The sequence below is a fragment of the Danio rerio genome, chromosome 5 (assembly GCF_052040795.2).
Source record: "Danio rerio strain M-AB ecotype USA chromosome 5, GRCz13ab, whole genome shotgun sequence".
Lineage (NCBI taxonomy): Eukaryota > Metazoa > Chordata > Actinopteri > Cypriniformes > Danionidae > Danio > Danio rerio.
The window spans coordinates 13917263-13937500 of NC_141025.1; the positions used below are offsets into that span (position 1 = coordinate 13917263).

Genomic DNA, 20238 nt, shown 5'->3' on the forward strand with positions numbered 1-20238 from the left:
AATAAATTGACAGCAGATTTAAATTTTTGGATCAACTTAACATCTTCAAAACAATATTTTCTTTGGTGCTTAAGCAAATTCAACAGATTAATCTTTTCTTTCCTAAAATGATTGCGTTCATGATTTAGAGAAGTACAAATATTTACTTATTTTCGAACATTTCTATATTCTAGAAGTGATTATAAATTATATATAAAGGCCTAAAGGCACATAGAAGGGGGTTTAAATGTACAAAACGTAATTTGCTAAATCGATTTTTAAGGGGTCATCATTAGTAAATACTTCTTTGAGTTTTACGAAAATACATTAAAGCCTTAAAAATGGCACCGTGGCAAATTTAGCGCTCCGTGCATTTAGAGGAGATTGGCGATGCACAATGTGGATAAGCGAACGTCCACTGCATATATAAATAGAAAAGAATAGAGGAGATCCCCTGGTTCTTGCCCTGTTTGACCTCTGCGGGACTTCGAAATGGCTTACAGACACCTTAGAAAAGCAGCTTGTTGGAAATATTAACAGGAGGCTAGAAAGAAGCACAACAACAACACAATCATAGACGCTTTTTTTTTGTCTTTTTTCACTGAAGTATATCAGAGGACTGGGAGAGAAAGAATTAATCGTAATCAAAAACCTTGACGAGATGCAGAGGAAGAGTGTGAGAGAAGCTCTACACTTTTCTTCCAGTGTAATGGACGACGCAGGAGTTGATGTTTTCGGCTGGGGTCAGGTGAACGTTGAGGGCTGGCTGTAGTTTTACGGTTCAAGATGATGAAGATGAAGACGATAAAGGCCGAAAGAGGAGCACAGCGCACAGTGGAGACAGAAGCATCAGCATGAATCAATCCAGACCAACGCCTAAAGATAGAAAAAGTGGGGTTATTTATTTTACATATATATATTATTTTTTTGTCCGTTATTTTACCATGATAGTCCCATTGAGATACGAGATAGCTTCTCCCAGAGAGTACTGGATAAAATGGCAGCACAAAAAGTTTCAAATTAAAAACAAATATAAACAGCCTGCGTCAATAGTCTAGTGGTTAGTGATATATAGCATCAAAGTGCTCACGGTGACAAGTTCGATTGCTGGTCATTGCCAATCCTTCCCCTTTCTCTACTGACTACACTTTCCTGTCAGTAAATCTCAACTGTCCTATTAAATAAAAGTGAAAACAAACATATGAAGGCTGATACACACCAAGCCGACACCAAATAACTAGCATCGACGAAACCCAATTGTGTTGTTGGCTCGCATCTGCTTCCGTCTAAACCAAAAAGCTACTCGTGAACACACCAAACAGACAGCAGCCGACTGATTAAACAGCATGTGTTCTGCGCCTGCACGAGAGGATTTGTTTTTACACTCTCCGCAGAGCAGATTATCACTATTATTTGTACACAAGCCATTGTCCGTCCTCACTTTGGTGCACAATTTTCTTTTGAGTTTCTGTTTTAACTAAATCAGTTCAAGTGTGCAAACCCCACTCAATGAGCTCTGATATTAACTCGACGAGAGGTGACGTGTGAAACACCAAAATCGGCTTGGTGCGTCTCGGTCTTAAGAAAAACTATTTTGCTCTGTTGTAAGACACGCATGAAAGAGATGCATTTTTAAAATAAAATCTAAATCATAACAAGTACATGTTCCCCTTAATCTAGACCATAAGAGTATTTTTAAGACATTTAAAGAGTGCAATGGATACCATTCACTAAACATGCGTACAGACACATTTATGTGTGAAATGTGCTTACGGATATGTACAGATATGTTTTCAGAAAGTGATGAAAGGCTGTTTCAGGCTCTGCTCACACCAGATGTGTGTTTTTTTTTTGCATCGAGAAGCACCTTTTTAAAATGGTTTTCTATGGGGATAAAGTGCTTAGTTTGTTTATGTGCCCTGCGTGGATCTCATGTTCGCCTGCTGTGCCTTGCATTATGACGGAGCACTGCAGTTGAAAAAAAAAAAAAAAGACTCTGCGCAGACAAAACACCCAAGCATCAAGAATGTTGATCAAATTTAGCTGCCAAGCATCATGAAACATGCTCTGCTCCTTTGAAAAAAGTCTTTTTATAAAGTCAACTAAAATGTAGTTAACAGCCCCTTGTGTTTTCAGAACTGAAAGTGTCTTCCAACATCTAACATTATTCAATGCTGTTCTTTTTCCTTCATTTAGGTGCCTAAACGGCCTTTTCTTAATTTATAATTTGTCTTTTAATTTTTAGTGCCTCTTTGTGAAAAGCCCATTTATGGAGCAGGTGTGGGTGTGTCCTATGCAAATTACTAAACTTGTGCATTCCAAAGACTCCAAATTCCCTAACAGAAGAACGAGTTTAAGAACGAGCTCATGCGCGTACACACGTGTTGTGAATCAGGCGGAAAGTTTTTGTGAGAAGTTCAAATATGCGTGCAAATCAAGCACCAACATCCCGCTTTCCCTCGTGAAGCCAATACGGAAGTAACTGAAACTGCAATTCATCGACTCGCCTTTGGGGGCTGGGATCTCCAGATGTTCACTGACTGCAATATGCTAAATTGGCCAATTTTATAGCTGATAAAAACATGTTTACAGCCTGATACAAATAATGGTTTTGGTGCATAAAGGTAATATTACCCTTCATGATGACTGTGGGGGGTAAATTTTGTAAATTGAATTTTCTGTGGGGGGCATCTGTAGCTCCACTGATGCTCCACCTCTTTGCCCTTTTTTGGTGTCCACCGGTCGGTGCGATAACACATGAATGAATGGCATCGGTTGGCCCCGCCTACTCGTAGCTTAATTTGTGCTCATCAGAAACCTACTATGGGTGACATCACAGATACTACGTCTATATCTTTTAGTGTATGGTATACATATGAAAAATAAATGCAATTATCAGTGAATGAGACCCAGTGTTTCCAGCATCACTATACTCAGGCAGGTTTTTGTCCAAACCATCCTCGACAGCAAAACCTGAATAAAATGCAGCCTTAGTGAGAATACAGGCTTGTTCTTTTTTTTTTTTTTTTTTTTTTTTGTAAAGTGTGTACATTTCTATTAGGAACAACATGATATTAAATACATAATCTAAAGCAGGGGTCACCAATCTCTGGTCTGGAGGGCCAGTGTCCCTTCAGGGTTTAGCTCCAACAACCTGCTTGGGTGTTTCAAGTATACCTAGTAAGACCTTGATTAGCTTGATCAGGTGTGTTTAATTAAGGTTGGAGCTAAAATCTGCTGGACTTCGGCCCTCCAGGAACAAGTTTGGTGACCCCTGATCTAAAGCATGATCCCGAATAAGCCTTGCATCTCTTTAAATTAATATTTTATGATAAATAAATAAATATTTAGCTTTGGTTTGTCAAGATTTTGTGGAAGGTACAGAAAAGTCATTATTTCTGCATGTTACACAACAATCTGTACTGTCAGTCACTAATAAAGCATAAACTCAGCATCGTGATCATTGTTTACAGGATAGAATTGTTTCCAAAGCATCACTCACCAACAGGCACCGAGCCCATGACTGCTGGTGGTTTTGCATTCAGTCTGTCTATATTTCAGTCATTATGCAACAAGAATAAAAGAGTTCTTCTAATGAAATATTCTGAGTAACCATGTCAAGTAGTTTCACTGTTCTAATAATATTCATGTTCTTGGCAGTCTTTTGTAATCCAGGAAGTCTAAAGGGAACAGCTACTGCTTTCAGAGAATCGTCCGGATTTAAACACAGGAGCACTGCATGTCTTTACACACTGATTTCTGTACGTGCAAATATCCATATATACAGTTGAAGTCAAAATTATTAGCCCTTATTATCACATTTTTCTTTTTCAAATATTTCCCCAATGATGTTTAACAGAGCAAGGAATTTTTCGACCGTATTTCCTATTTTTTCTTCTGGAGAAAGTCTGATTTGTTTTACTTCGGCTAGAATAAAAGCAGACTTTAAATTTTTTAAAACCATTTTAAGGTCAATAGTCGCCCCCTTAAGCAATAATTTGTTTTAACCGACCCTTCGCTAAGCCACACACGAAAACCGCCACAAACCAATCATGGCTTAGCAACCGTAAATAGGCATGGGAAGTCTGTCAAACTTTCGAGTGAGGGAAACAACCCAAACCGATCTGGATTGTACAAATCTGATGTCGGTATCATAAAAGATTGGATGGGGTGGTGGAATTTTCTTCCTTTATCAAAACCTAAAACCCAAGGGCAGAAATGCCAGGCATGGATCAAGCCATGTGGGGGACCGAAAAGGCAGCTCAATTCAGTCATATTTCCACCTGTTTCAAGCTACGAATATTTGTATATATATCAACAGAACAAAACAGAGATGTGATCCCAAACTGAGCAGTTGCGATCAATTAATATACTTCACCCGCAGATGTTTTCCAGCAATTTTAAACCCTCGTGTCCCTGTCAGAGGTACAATTCACAGATGTTTTCATCTGTCTTTTGGAGATTAAGTCATTGCTGATGGCATTACAGCGGGTTAGTGTCTGCTTTTATATTTGGTGTCAGTTTCTTTTTATATTTGGTGTCGGGTGAATATTTGCCAGTAGGGAAATTATTTTTTATTGCACAAGAATTAGTCTACCAGGAATTCTCGTTAGAAGTGGAAGCTAGTGGTGTGGGTGCAGGTGCTGTTTTCCTTGGTTTGAACTATCCAATGAGTTTCTTTTCAAGAACACCAAGTTAATTACAGCACTATAGAAAAGGAAGCTCTCGCTTTATTTCTTGCTTTGCAACATTTTGAAGTCTATGTTGGGTCATACCCGTCAACCCTCCCGTATTTTACAGTTCTATCCCGCTATTATTCCAGGATAGAACTATAAAGGTATTTTCCCGTATTTCTCCCGTATTTTCAGTGTTTCTCTGAAGGGTGGCAAATAAACATTAGAGCCAATCCTACCTATATGCAAGCAATACTGCCAAACCACCAGGGGCCGCCCCTTGCTCTTAAATGAGAGTCTGTTCTGTGCTTTCGCTTTGTTGAGGCATGAAACCACTTTGAAATAAATATGAAAACGGCGGGATTCCCTTTCCTTTTCATTACAGGTACTGTCTCCCCTTCATATGCAATCCGCAAAACAGCCATATAATGGAGCATGACTATCAGCTGACGCGCTCCATACTGATAAATAGACGCTGTTTCCCTAACGGATTCTGTACACTCAATCTGAAGCAGAGCAAAATTCTGGGTTTTGGGTGCGTGTTTGAACAGACATAAACACATAATTAATAATAACAACAATTTTTTAAACACAACTAATTTTTCCTAAATGAGCATAGAATTCGGGGGAATCCCTTGTTATGGTGGGCATATCCCTTATTTTCACATCCCAATATTGACAGGTATGTGTTGGGTCCAGTTCCAAACCTATTAAAGTGTATACTGATTACAATTCCCTTGTGTTTGTGCAGCGATTGTCAAATGCAAACCATCGCCTTATGCATTGGTCTCTTATTATTTATAATCTGGTGATCTGTCATAAGAGAGGTTTACATTATCAAAACATTGATGTTTTATTTTTAAGGGTGGGGGTGTTAAGACCTTTAGTTAATGTGTGTGGATCTATGCTGCCCTCTGGTGTTCACTCGGTGTTTATACTTTGTTTGAAGGAAGGCGGTTAATGGAGGAAATTTAATGATGGATTCGATTTGTTTCTCATCTCAACCTACTCTGAATAAAAGGACGCAGTGAAGCACTGATCAAGGCCTTTTGTGCCACAATGACTTGTTTTACGCTTAAGTTTTTTGGGCCCTTGTGTTCCTCCAGCGTATTTCAGCGTTTTGCCTACCATTAAGCACTATGCCAGAGAGATTGAAATGTTTGGTATTTATAGAAACTTTTAAATCAGCCTTCAGTGTGTCATTAGGAGCCATGGCTATTAATTTGGACTTATTTGCATTTATTTTTAATCAAAAAAATAAAAAATAAAAAGAACTACCACTCACTGGCGATATATGAATCACCAAGAACTACTGATTCAACTCAAAATCTTTAATGCTCTTCTATTGTCCTTAGAATCGTCCTAACTTCCACCCTAGTGGTGCCCCTGCTGTAAAACAGCACTTGGAAAATATTTGAAAAACAATTATTTATAATTATAGGAGAGCTAATCATTTTCATCAGCTGTAAAATGCAGCCTTGGCGAGCACAAATTAATAAAGAAGACATGAATTAATAAAGAAATAATAATACCTTTTCAACAGTATGACTGATCTGTGATGTACAAGTAAGTATTAAGTATTAAGTAACTAAGTATTAAATTGCATTTGCAAAAAAAACCAAAAAACAACAACTTTAAATCTCTTTTATGTGTAAACAGTAAAAAATGGGTTCCACACAATTCCTTCGTGTTGTCCCAACACAAATCGATTAGGTTAACATGATCGTTTTTACAAATTTAAGTGGACTGAGCATTAAACAATTAAATTGTCCCAAAAAAAAAAAAAAAAAAAAAAAAAAAAAAAAAAAAAAAAAAACTGGAAGAATTATGTTGTTTCAATTCATTCTAAATAAGTAGTTTAAACAAGCAGCAAAAGTCATTTTTTAGGTGTACATGATTCATTTTAAGAATTCAAATCCCTCTTTTGCAGCATTTAAAAATGACTGGATCTTTTACACACAGTTACATGACAAACTGTCATGTTTTTTTTTTTTTTGTTCATTATATGATGCTCTTGATTTTGTTGGTCATTTTGTAATCCTGCATTTACTCTGTGGTTTACCTGTGTGCACAGCTATGGTCTGTAGCCTGGCTGGAAGCGTGCGGTCTCTTCAAAGATCAGCTCTTTCAGAGTCTCTTTGGGCAAATCATCCAGCTCCATGTCGAACTTGAACGGAGCCTCTGCAACAGGCTGTGAAAAAAAAAGAGAAAGAGATCTAAATAAAGCATAGTTATCATTAGAGATATACCTGATTAATTACTGAAAATGAAATTTTTGGTTTCGAAAAAGCCACACCAACCAGGAGCACTAGAGGAGAACTGTTGACTAGCTTGTATGTGTGTGCCTCGGTCAAAGTTTAAACTAGCTCAATATTTTGCTCTATGGATGCAGACATCACAACTAGGCAAAACTCATTTCCAGGGGAGACAGAGATGATTTGTGGGAGAATGGGATGGGGAGGTGCGTGACGTATCTGAAGACCAGGGAGGGGGGGTGGAGTGGGGTTAGGTGCGCGATGTATATGAAGAGCAGTGGTAGTGCGCGACGTATCTGAAGAGCAAGAGGCGACGCAGGATTTTGGGGAGATTATGATTAGTTTGTGGCCATCCGGGAGTCTTTATGCATTTGCGGGACACTCCTGGAATTTCCGGAAGACTTGGGATGTTTGTGGATATTCTGTTCATGTACATGTATACTTATCAATGCATAAACCGCACACGCTCACTGGAAAAGCAAATCAAATACAGCACTGACAGGCTATTTCAAAGTAGTATACTTGTTACTGCTGCTTGCAATAACATTATTGTGCTGCCATGGCAACGCTGGAAAAATTAAGCTTCGACTCGTTCACTGTCAATCAAATCGTGGTTATTATACGTACTGCTTTTTTTTTGTCAATGTAACTTATTGTTTGATATAGTATTTGATGTTTTATGTACTGTTATGTGTGTTACTTTATTCAGCAATAAAAATAACTGAAAAGTAAACAAAAATAAAATAAAAAGTGATTATTTTATCATAATCAGTATAATTTTTTAATACAAAGTTATTATTTTAGGTTAAAATATGTTATCGAGTTAAATATTTTATAAAAGTGTTATAAAATAATTAAATTATTGAATAAAAATAATAAATAATCATTTTTACAAAAGTAGTTTTAGGTTTGATTTTCAGGCAAGCGCATGCAGAATGTTCAGTTTTTCTCAGAATTTGAATTTTGCTGTATTGCTGGTTATCGTGGAGTACAGCAATATTAAAAATGGCATTTTCTTTTATATTACTTAGCAGGTGTTAAACAATGTTTTTTTTGCAATATTTGGACGCAAAATTGCAGGATTAACATTATCTGTATGCTTAAAGACACTGATAAATTTTAGCAGACACTCTTCAGACGGTCAAAGGTCATTGTGGCTATTAAAAGTGCACTTCAAAGGGTTTTTGAGTAAAACTCTCTTAACCTTTAATCACCATAAACTCAAGATAGGCAAGAGCGGAGAACATAGTAAACTAGTGAAAACAGAGGACAGCAGAATGTAAAGCTGCACGTTTTCCTTAAAATATTTAAAGTAAAAAATAATCTGCAATGTAAAAATAAAAAAAATAAAAATAAAAAAATTTAAATAAAAATTATTAAAAATTAAAAATATTATTTAAAAATAATTGATTGTTATTATATAAATAATAGATTATTATTATTATTATTATTATTATTCCAATATTTGTCTTGCTCTAATTATATTTAGTGCAGTTTCAATCTTACTGTACAGTTGGTAGTAGCAGTAGAATTATGAATAGTTATTATTATTATAATCTTGATCTGTGTTGCACCTAATGTTAATGTTTATCAAAATATTATCTCCTTAAAATATTTAAATGACTAAACAAGCTGCAATGTAAAGTCATCCAATACATAAAATATATAATACAGCTTGCCACAATTGATTTTATAATGTTGATAAAATTAGTCTAATTAAAAACTACACTATTGACACAGATTAATCTACCATGCACATGCTTATTATTATTATTATTTTATTATTATTATTGATAGTTAATTATAAATCATATTATTAATCATAAATAACAATACTATTAATGTTATTATGATTATTAAACAAATTATTATTATTATTATTATTATTATTGCAATATTTTACTTGATTATAATTGTATTTAGAGCAGTGTTTATCTTACTGAACAGTTGTAGTAGTAATAATAATAACAGTTATTATTATTATCTATGTTGTGCTTAATGTTAATCCAAGTATACTATTTCCCACAACGCTGCAGGAATTACAGTAGCTGCTTTAGAGGTGAACTGACCTCATCTGTAGGATCATAGTACTGCTCCAGGTACGGGTGAGTGAGCGCTTCCTCAACCTCAATCCTCTTATGGGGGTTAAAGGTCAACATCTTATCCAACAGGTCCAGCGCTAGAACAAAGACAGAGAAACACAAACATCAAACCAGCACTTTAAAAAAAAAAAAAAAAGTGGATGTCATGAAGCATACTTCTGCTCAGCTTATTGTTATAACAGTAAATTTCACGAAGCACTTAAATTATACGCAAGTCACATTGTGAACGTAAAGTCATTTTATATTTAAAGAAATCAAACATTTAAATCAAAATAAAAGTTTTAGTTGGGTTTGTTGTTCTTATTAACAAGTTAATCTTGAGGTCATTTATAACAAAATCCGCATTTCGAAAATTTTAGCATCATTAACTTGACTGACTTTTTTTGTTAATGATGTCTTTGCACACTTTACCTTATCATTAAACTTTCTGACTAATCATATGTTCCCTAATAGGCTCAATGTCTGAGCTCTGATAAAAGAAACACTATTGGCTATCTTTTCTTAAAGTAACACTTCACTTTTTTAAAAAAAATAGGCTCATTTTAAAACTTCCCTAGAGTTAAACAGTTGAGTTTTACCAATTTTAAATTCATCGAGTATATCTCTGTGTCTGGCGGGAGCACTTTTAGCTTAGCTTAGCATAAATCATTAAATCGGATCAGACCATTAGCATCTCGATCAAAAATGACTATAGGTTTGGTCAATTTCCTATTTAAAGTTCAACTCTTCTACATGCTGTACTAAAACCGACAGAAAATGTAAAGTTGCTATTTTTCTAGGCCGATATAGAAACTAGGTACTATACTCCCTATTCGGCGTAATAATCAAGGAACTTTGCTGCTGTATCAAGGCTGCAGCAGGCACAATACACAGTGCCTGAAAATCAGTTGACTACCATTAATGTAACTAATATGACCACTTACGTGCACAGGGAGCATGTGCCGCTTACCTAGCTGAGGACTATTTTCAGGCACTGCGTAATATCATTGTGCCTGCTGCAGCCATGGCACAGCAACAAAGTTCTTTAATTATTATAGAATAGTTCCTATACATTTCTACCTAGAAAATAGCAACTTTTAATTTTCTGTAGGTCTTAGTACACAATGTAGATGAGTAGGAAAATTCAATACTGGTCAATTGTGATCGAGATGCTAATGGTCTAATCTGATTCAATGATCTATGCTAAGCTATGCTAAAAGCGCTCTTGCCAGACTAGGAGATCGGCTTATTTAAGAAGTTGTAAAACTGTCTTAGTACATAATATAACACCAGAAGATCTTTTTTGTGCAAGATGCTAATGGTCTAATCCGATTCAATGGTCTATGCTAAGCTAAGCTAAAAGTGCTCTTGCCAGACTCCTTTAAGGGGAGCAATCGGATATATCCAGCACTACCTTCATGTTTCAACTGCACAGTTCAAGGCACTTCAGGGGGCCTTTTAAGGTGGCTTGATCTCCAAATAAGAGGACTGGTTTCCTTTACTGAAAGCGTGTGGAGCTGAACTCTGACCTTTAGGGTCTGCGTTGGGAAACAGGCGGTTCCAGGGCACTTTGCTGCGGAGAGGAAGGGACAGCAGGTAATTTCTTGCTTTAATGTTGATGATGCAGTTCAGGTCCTCCTGAGAAGGGGAGCCCAAAATACCTGCAGGACACAAGACAAACAAAGAGGATTAGAGTATGGAAGAGGACAGGACAGAAGGTGAAAAATGAGCGTTGTCACAAAGTTTTTTCAGAGTCATTAATCTGCGGAACACAAATCAGTTGCTGTCATGTGCTTGTGTTATTTTGTGTCGGTTTCCTTCTGTTCCCCTTCTTTTCTTATTGTCTGCTTTCATTTTCTTTGGTTCCGGTCATTGGTCCCATCACGTCAATCACATTCATTTGCTGACATCCTCTGACAGAAAAGACCACCACACATAAAAGAGAAGGCCAGACCACCCTACACTCTCTCTTGTTGTTGTGTGTTATTTCTTTTGCGTCTTCATTTGAAAAACCTGTCTAAGGCCCCGTTCACATATAGTGTCCCAAAGCACATGGAAAATGCGAGGTGCGCTGCTCTTCCGTCACCATTGATTTTTTTTATTGAAGTTTTATTTATGGAGAAAATGAAAAAGCTGTGCAGTGTCTCGGTGCTCTGTTTGACTGAGGTAATTAGTCTACCGAAATGTGTATATTCCATTCAAAGCATGAAGCGGATTGGTCAGTTCTTGTCACGTGACTCGCAGTGCCCTTGCAGCATTCTAAAAAGTTAAGATGTTTTCAACTAGGTGAGCCAGGAAAACGTGAGGGTGTCGCTCCCAATACGCTCCTAACCGTACGTTCACACCGAAACCAGCGAGAGCGTCCAAGGTCGCTCTGGCCGCCCTGGCGACAACGCTGTCTGCCTTCAGCTCCGGTGGCGAGAGCATCAAAACTCGCTACCTTAATCTCGTATTTAAAGGAGCCGTTGCAGCATATCAGTTACAATTCTGCATAAAACATGTTTCTAGCGTGAAAATGTTGCGCACGTCTTATCAAATTCATAAAACAATGGAAGATCAAGTTGTGTTTATTGTGGCTTTGCTCTTTTTATCCAATATGTGTCCATATGTCTAAGCAGAATTACTGTTTTGTATTGTCACATCGCATGAGATTCCGTTTTTTTAAAGATAAATTTATATAACATTTATGAACATCAGTAACTCGTCAGTAAGTTATTCAATGCATGTTCTTGTAAATCCGGCGACCGCAATTATCAAACCCTTGGGAACAGCTGTGATCGGAACCAAAGTTCACAGGTCTGTGTTCTCTGAACTCCGATCAAGCGGTGGACGTGCATTCTGATTGCTTGCCGTCAAACCGCGTCATAGCTCATTACCATTAAGTGTATATATATATATATATATATATATATATATATATATATATATATATATATATATATGATGTGTGTGTGTATATATATGATGTGTGTGTGTGTGTGTATATATATATATATATATATATATATATATATATACATATATATATATATATGTATATGTGTATGTATGTGTGTGTGTGTGTGTGTGTGTGTGTGTGTGTGTGTGTGTGTGTGTGTGTGTATATATATATATATATATATATATATATATATATATATATATATATATATATATATATATATATATATATATATATATATATATATATATATATATATATATATGATGTAACCAATCGAATGGGGCTGTACTATATTTACAGACCATTTCAATGTTGTCATATCATTGGTCCATGCACATTTCCTGCTCGTTATCAAAGTATTTCAAATCAGTAACAAGAGGCGATTCAATCATAACTTAATGTAGTATGTAGTTGTGCAGTATTTTGCTTGATGTATGGTTGTTCTTCTCCCATATTACACAAAATTTTCACAATATAAATGTTACTTCAGTCCCTATTCTAACACCCAGAAGTCGTGACACAAGCGTAAACATTAGGCGAGCAGGTTACATTGTAACCTCGTTTCCTAACAACACGCCACATTGACGAGATTTTCAGAGATGAGCAATTTAACTGTTTACACCAGACGAAACACGACAGAAAATTAAATACAGCCATTTAAAAGTACAGAATAGTGCACCCACTATCAATCTGCACTCACTGTCAATCTCGCAACCTGCGCTTGCATGTGTTTTGAACCAGGGGTGCAATACCTAGTTCGACCACTGGGTGTCAAACTTACAGACTGCATCTTTAACGTTAATGAATGAAAATACAGATGCTCATTGATGGTTCATGTCAACTCACAGTGCATTAACTAATGTTAATAAGCATGAATTTAGATGTTTATAATGCATTGGTAAATGTTCTATACTATAATTAAACTACAACTATAATTATTAAATGCTGTTCAAGTACCTTTCATAACCATACGTTCACACCGAAAGCGGCAAGAGCGTCAAAGTAGCCCGAAGTCATTCATTTTCAATGAGAGCCGGCGGTGAGGAGCAGCGCGGCGCGTCTTGCCAGTGTGGGCGTCGAGGAGAGTTGAAATCAAGTCAACTTTATGGTAATGAGCAATGATGCGGTTCGGCGGCAAGCAATCAGAATGAAGAAGTCCACCGCTTGAGAGCAGTTCAGAGAACACAGACCTGTGAACTTTGGTTCTGATCACAGTTGTTCCCAAGGGTTTGATTATTGCGGTCGCCGGATTTTCAATTTTTTACAATGTTTTCATACAGGAACATGCATTAAATAAGTTACTGGCGAGTAACTGAAGTGCATTAATGTTATATATATTTATCTTAAAAAAAGAGGGAAACTCACGCGACAGTACAAAACAATATTGCTGCTTCAGGATATTTCAGACATATGGACACATTGGATAATTAAGTGGAGCAAAGCCACACCACATGCAACTTAATCTTCCATTGTTAAACGAATTTGAAAAGAAGTGCGCAACATTATCACACTAGAAAGCATGTTTTATGCAGGAATATAACTGATATGCTGCAACGACCCCTTTAAATACGAGATCAATGTAGTGTATTCTGACACTCTTGCCGCGTTTGGTGTGAACGCACAGTACTCAGTTCATGTTAGTAAACATTAACTATTGAAACCAAATAGTAAAATGTGACCAAAAACTTTTCTTGAAAACGTTATATTGCAAAGAAAATATCTGTATATTTAACATTTCTCTAGTATCCTGCAGTCCTAAAAAAAACACACTTTTTTTTTGAGTTGTACTGGACTCCAAATTTGATAAAAATGCATGTTCAGAGAATGAGAGACGATACGACAAAAGCCCAGAGTGCACTAAAGCTAATGATGCGCACACACACACACACACACACAATCTAAATGAGGAAATAAGTACAGTTATCAACAGGGAAACATCTGCTCGCAAAGGCCAGACTGGTTCAAAGACACACACACACACACACAAACATTCATGAAAGACAACATTACTATAGAGATCACCTCCTTAGGAGCCCTCACTACAGGTTTGTTAGAAAAACAATGTCGAAGCACAGACAACGTTATCAGCGCAGCGCAGGGTCAAAATCAACAGCATCTCACAGGAAACACTGGGTTTTGAACTGATGCATCAGATGAAGAAAAGGAAAATGAAGAGAAGGGAAGCGAGCGACGACTGATGTGCTTCGAGTTGCAGGGGAAATGATGATGAAGCCTTTCTGCTGATAACCATCAAACGTTTATCTCAGTCTTACGATGCAAAACTGACCGCAGTATATCGTGTTTCGGCACTGGTGATAAATGGCCTATGAGTGCTCGATGTACATCAATTATTTAGATCAGCGAATAAGCATGTTTTTCATTATGGATGGACAGCTTTTTGAAATCCTACTGAAAAAAAAATACAAACCTCGAGTTTCTTTTGAAGAAGAGACTGATGTCACTGGGTGTGATGTCAGAGCGGTGTTTAGAGAGAGTCATGTGATTTATGAATACACCTCGACATCAACAGTTCATGTGTAAAACAAAGCTTGGATGGATTACAATTAAGACTTGGCATGGGGAAATATTACAATAATTGTGACTGCATTTTCAGATATATATTATACTTTTTTGTTGTTATTATTATTGAATTATTATAATTAATAGTTTTTTTTATTATTAACATTGTAAAATAAAGGTAAAATAATACAAATAATACTACTTAACCAAAGCAAAACCATTATTAGTAATTATTTTATTCGCAAAACAATATTCTAATAATTGTGACTGCATTTTTAAATAGAATTTTAAAATTGTTAAAATTTGTTATTATTATTATTATTATTATTATATTTTTAATTTTAATAAGAATTATTAAACGAAGTTATAATAATAATTTTTTTTCAAATGAGTGATTAATAATAATTTTTATTATTTGATTTTAATAGGTTTATTATTAAAAGTAAAATAATACCAATAATACTAAACAAAAGCAATACCATTATTAATAATTCTATTATTCAAAAAATAATATTCCAATAATTGTGACTGCCGTTTTAAAAAGATTTTTTATTTTGTCATCATAATTATATGATTATATGAGATTTTATAAACAATAATAATAATAATAACAATAATAATTTAAAATACTATATTATTACTGTAATTATTATTTCATTATGTTATTTTAATTATACAATTTTTTATTTAATTAGGATTATTAAACAAAGCAATAATAATAATAATAAATATTTTCAAATGTTTTATTTTATTATTATTATTATTATTACTACTACTACATGTGATTTTAATTATAAATATTATTTGCTTTTATTAGGATTATTAAATAAGTTAAACAATACCAATAATACTACTTAACAAAAAATACTCTAATTTTTAATTATATTATTTCACTAAATAGCACATCATACTATGTGATTTTATCAATACAAAAATATTATTATTATTATTAATAATAAATTTTAAAATTTTTATTAATTTATACATATTTATTATTACTATTATAAAATCCTTTTTGTATTAATAAATAAAAATAATACCAATAATGCCACTTAAAAGCAATACACATTAGTAATTATATTAATATTCTTAATTATTAAATTTTTTATGATTATTAAAAAAAGTAAAACAATACCAACAATACTACGCAACAAAAGCAATAAAATTTATTATTAAATTATTTCGCTTAATAGCACATATAGGGCGACGCAGTGGGTAGCGATCTCGCCTCACAGCAAGAATGTCGCTGGTTTGAGTCTCGGCTGGGTCAGTTGGCATTTCTGTGTGGAGTTTGCATGTTCTCCCAGTGTTTCCTCCAGGTGCTCTGGTTTCCCCCACAGTCCAAACACATGCGCTATAGATAAATTGAATAAACTAAATTGTCCATAGTGTATGTCTGTGAATGAGAATGTATGAGTGTTTCCAGTGTTGGGTTGCAGCTGAAAGGGCATCCGCTGCGTAAAACATGTGCTGGATAAGTTGGCGGTTCATTCCGCTGTGGCGACCCCTCATTAATAAAGGGACTATGCCGAAAAAGAAAATGAATGAATTGCACATAGTAAGTGAATTTATTAATAATAATAATAATTATTATTATTATATTAGATTCTATTATTATTAATTATTTCTAATTATTATTTGAATGTATTACTATTATTAAATAAGTACAATTAGACCAATAATACTAAACAAGAGAAATACAATTATTATTAATTATATTATTCACTAAACAGCACTGTAATAATTAATACAATTAATAATAACAAACTAAAATATCTTTTCAAATTTTAATTAGTTTTACTAATTTAATTTACAATTAAATGTAAACTATTCCTATAAGAAAAATATTTTACCATAATTTACCTCAAAAGATATTGCTAAAACAAGCTACAATCTGCATGTCTTTGCAGTTTATATATCTCAAAACTCCATAACAGCAAATTACATATATTATTTAAATTAATTGTTTCTCATTTATCGGAATGGAATAAATCATCATTGTCCCTTGTGCTCAAATTTTTCTGACCCATTTTATTTAACCTCAAAAGAATCAGTCTGCGTGCAAGTAGTGAAACTACAAGCTAAGCCAAACACCGTAATACCTGGCAGCACTATTTGAGAACACTCTTATTAATCTCAAAGCAGCTCTACAGCCCTTTTCCTGTGAAACACAATGATTTTTAAGAACCCGTAAATGTCATGGGACTAATCGACTGCTCTTAAAGGACAATTGACATCACGGCTACTACTGTTCGATTGGCTGATGCTCCACAAGAACATAAAGCCGAACCCTTGAGTAGCGTGACGTCAAACGCTCTTCACAAAGGAAATATAAAGTTCACATGCTTGTTTACCTAAGATGTGGTTAAGCTGGTCCAGATAGTGTTTCCCGGGGAAGATGGGTCTATTTGAAAGCATCTCAGCCAGAATACAACCAACAGACCATATATCAATGGATTTAGTGTAACCCTGAGGAGAGAGACAAAAAATATTAAGAAATTGTTGATTGGTAAAGTGCTCAGCATAATTAAGTACACCCCCCCCCCCTCTTTGAAAATGAATATTTTGATCCATTTCTCAGTGAATATAGGCAATGTATTTTGAGGCATTTAAACAAAACAGATTTATTAAACAGATATTTCTTAAAATAATATTTTACAACTGAAAATTCTACATCGAGCTCACATCTCTCCCTCATGAAGGCACAGGTTTAAAGAGGAGTTGTCACCAATGCGTCTGAAATGTAAAACCGAGGATGGCGACCCTGTTCTTTGTTTCTGGCTTTGCAGGGAAATTCAAAAGTTCTGGGCCATGATTGAACAAGAAATAATGGAATTTTATGTATTAATATTGGTTGCGACCCCAAGCATTTGCTGCTTGGGATATTCGACGAGATTGATATGGACAAACATAAAAAAACACTTTGCAAGTTCCTGACATTTTGTGCAAGAAAATGTACTGGACTGGATAACGGACAAAACTCCAACAAACTCTTTATGGCACAGGGGAATACTTGAATATGTACCACTGGACTACTACTTAACTTGTGTGTTACATGGCAAAGATGTTTTATTTCATGAGAGGTGGGATCCTTTTTTGTTACATATGGGTTTAAACATAACCTCCATAGTCATCAGAGGGTAGATTTAACAAGGTCAGATCTTGTGAAGGTTTGTGGTGCATGAATAAGCAATATGGATACTTTTATAAATGCCCCCCCTCCTTTTTTTTTCTTTCTTTCCCCCCATGATCTGTTCACATGTTTGTTGTTGTATCTGTATTGCTTAAACATTTAATAAATACATTATTAAAATAATAATAATAATAATAATATTTTAGCAACCAAACTCATTTAGAAATTAAAAGATGATTGATTTCAATTTAAGCAAAATATTGCATAAAAATTTACAACCTACAAAATTTCAACTAATATTTCTTTTTATTTTGCTTTTCTTAATTTTTCCTCTATTTAAAACTTGTATTTAATATTTTTCTCTAACATATGAATTTGGGTGTACTGGTTTTTGGACTGTTATTGTAAGTTATTTTGTTAGATAAGCTCCAGATTTGGCTTCAGTATTGACTAATCTAATGTATTTGCACAAATATAATATTGTAAAGCTTCCTATTAAAAATATGAATTTAAAAGAGAGATTTGTGAGGGGTGTACTTATATATATGAGCACTAGACATAAAAATTCACAAATTTAGCTTTTAATCTTATATGAATCATGATTTTTATTGATTAAGAATCATTAGTCATGTCTGACGGGTGTAAAAAAACAATACCATGCAAAGTTTGAGTGTACCATGGTTCAACTCCGTACGCAGTAATTTTAACTATACTTGTAGCGATTCATACAAGAAAAAGATATTGAATTAAAGACTTTAATGAATAAAACGCAAAACAAATTATTCTCCATATTGTCTAAAGTGCAAAGCAGAAGAGGGTGACTTTATGCACTGTTTTGGAACTGCATGTAAAAGTCTATTGAGTACAGTTCAGTCTTTTAATTATTACTGGATATGACCTCAATCCACTTAATATATAGAGTTCAACAAACAGGAAGTTATTTAACCTTTCTATGCAGCCTGTCAGAGTTTATTTCTCAAATTGAAGAATTTCAATTTTTTCCACAATTTCTATTTAATGGAAAGATTTTTTCAACACCTTTCTAAACATAATAATAAGTCTAATAATAATTAAGATTTATTTTATCTTTGCCATGATGACAGTAAATAATATTTGACTAGATATTTTTCAAGACACTTCTATACAGCTTAAAGTGACATTTAAAGGCTTAATTAGGTTAATTAGGTTAACTAGGCAGGTTAGGGTAATTAGGCAAGTTAATTGGTTTGTTCTGTAGACAATCGAAAAAAATATAGCTTAAAAGGGCTAATAATTTTGACCTTAAAATGGTTTAAAAAAAAATTAAAACTGCTTTTATTCTAGCCAAAATAAAACAAATAAGACTTTCTCTAGAAGAAAAAATATTATCAGACATGCACTATTATGTTTTTCTCTTCTTCTTCATTCTTTTATATCACCTGTTTTTATGTTTTTTTAATCAGTTTTAATTTTTGTTTTAATTTTATTTTTTTTACCTGTTTCTTTTATTCTTGTTTATGTAAAGCACTTTGAATTGCCACTGTGTATGAAATGTGCTATATAAATAAACTTGCCTTGCCTTAAAGTGAAAATTTCCTTGCTCTGTTAAACATCATTTGGGAAATATTTTTTTTTAATGAAATTCAAAGGGGGGCAATAATTCTGACTTCAACTGTACATCTCTATGTCTATTGGAGGCATCAGTGTCAGTATGGTTATAAAACACTATAGTATTCACCATGAATTACAATAGTATGTTGACTGAAAATAAAGCTGTTACTTCTTTCTAGTTCTTTTTACCTTGGTCAATTTTTTTAAACATTTATTATTATTTCTATTTATTTGTTTAGGGTGTCAGTTTTCATATTTTGATTCCAATTGCTAATTATTAAATAGTTAAAATGACTATAATTAAATCAAATATTTTTAAGAATAAAATATGATTTGTGTTCATTGGAAGCATGTAGCTGCTTTCTGATGCTATAATAATGTCAAAATGGTCTTAAAATGACAGTAACATAGTTTATTGCAATAGATTGTGTTTCTTTATATCGTACCAAAAATAAAAGATATTGTGACAGGGCTAACAATAGTGTCAGAATAACAATAAGTAATATTTGACCTTATGTCACTGGAATATATTACCCACTGGTCAATGGGGAAAATGTACCCTTTTTTTTTTTTTTTAGACCTGCACGTCGTTCCTTAAGTATGTAAACACCTCGATTTCATGCAAGTTATTGCAAAACGTTGGTGGATCACCATATGCCCCTGCGTTAATTTGTTATTAAATTATAATTTTATTATGTATTTTTTCCATTCAATTTTTTCATTTATTTATTTGATCATTTACTTCTTTTTTATTGAGCTGCAGTTTGTTTTGATGCTCATGATGATATTGTGATGTCAATTTACTGGTTTTACTGGAATATACTGGTTGTGATCTGTGGTTATTGTTTGATAATTTAAAAAATACATTAATAAATAAAGACTTAAAAAAAACAAAAAAATTATATAAAATTCTAAAAGAAAATCTGATATATTTTTTAAAATATTTTTGCACATATATTTTCTATTTATACTAAAGGAAAATCTTTAACCTTAAGTTCAATGTAACAAAGTAATAAATTAGGGTTTCATGCGTGGTTTTATTTACTTAGCAAAAAATGTAAAA

At 34.0% G+C, this 20238-nt stretch overlaps 1 protein-coding gene across 1 annotated transcript in view; it reads right to left on the minus strand.

Moving 5' to 3' along the window:
• Nucleotides 1–572: 572 nt before the first annotated feature.
• The window catches only part of mapk1 (mitogen-activated protein kinase 1), a 64255-nt gene continuing 44589 nt past the window's right edge, over nt 573–20238 (minus strand). Inside the window, 5 exon segments of the mRNA NM_182888.2 lie at nt 573–855; nt 6715–6843; nt 8977–9086; nt 10518–10649; nt 16807–16921. Coding sequence (NP_878308.2) covers nt 6727–6843; nt 8977–9086; nt 10518–10649; nt 16807–16921 — 474 coding nt within the window. The 3' untranslated portion in view covers nt 573–855; nt 6715–6726.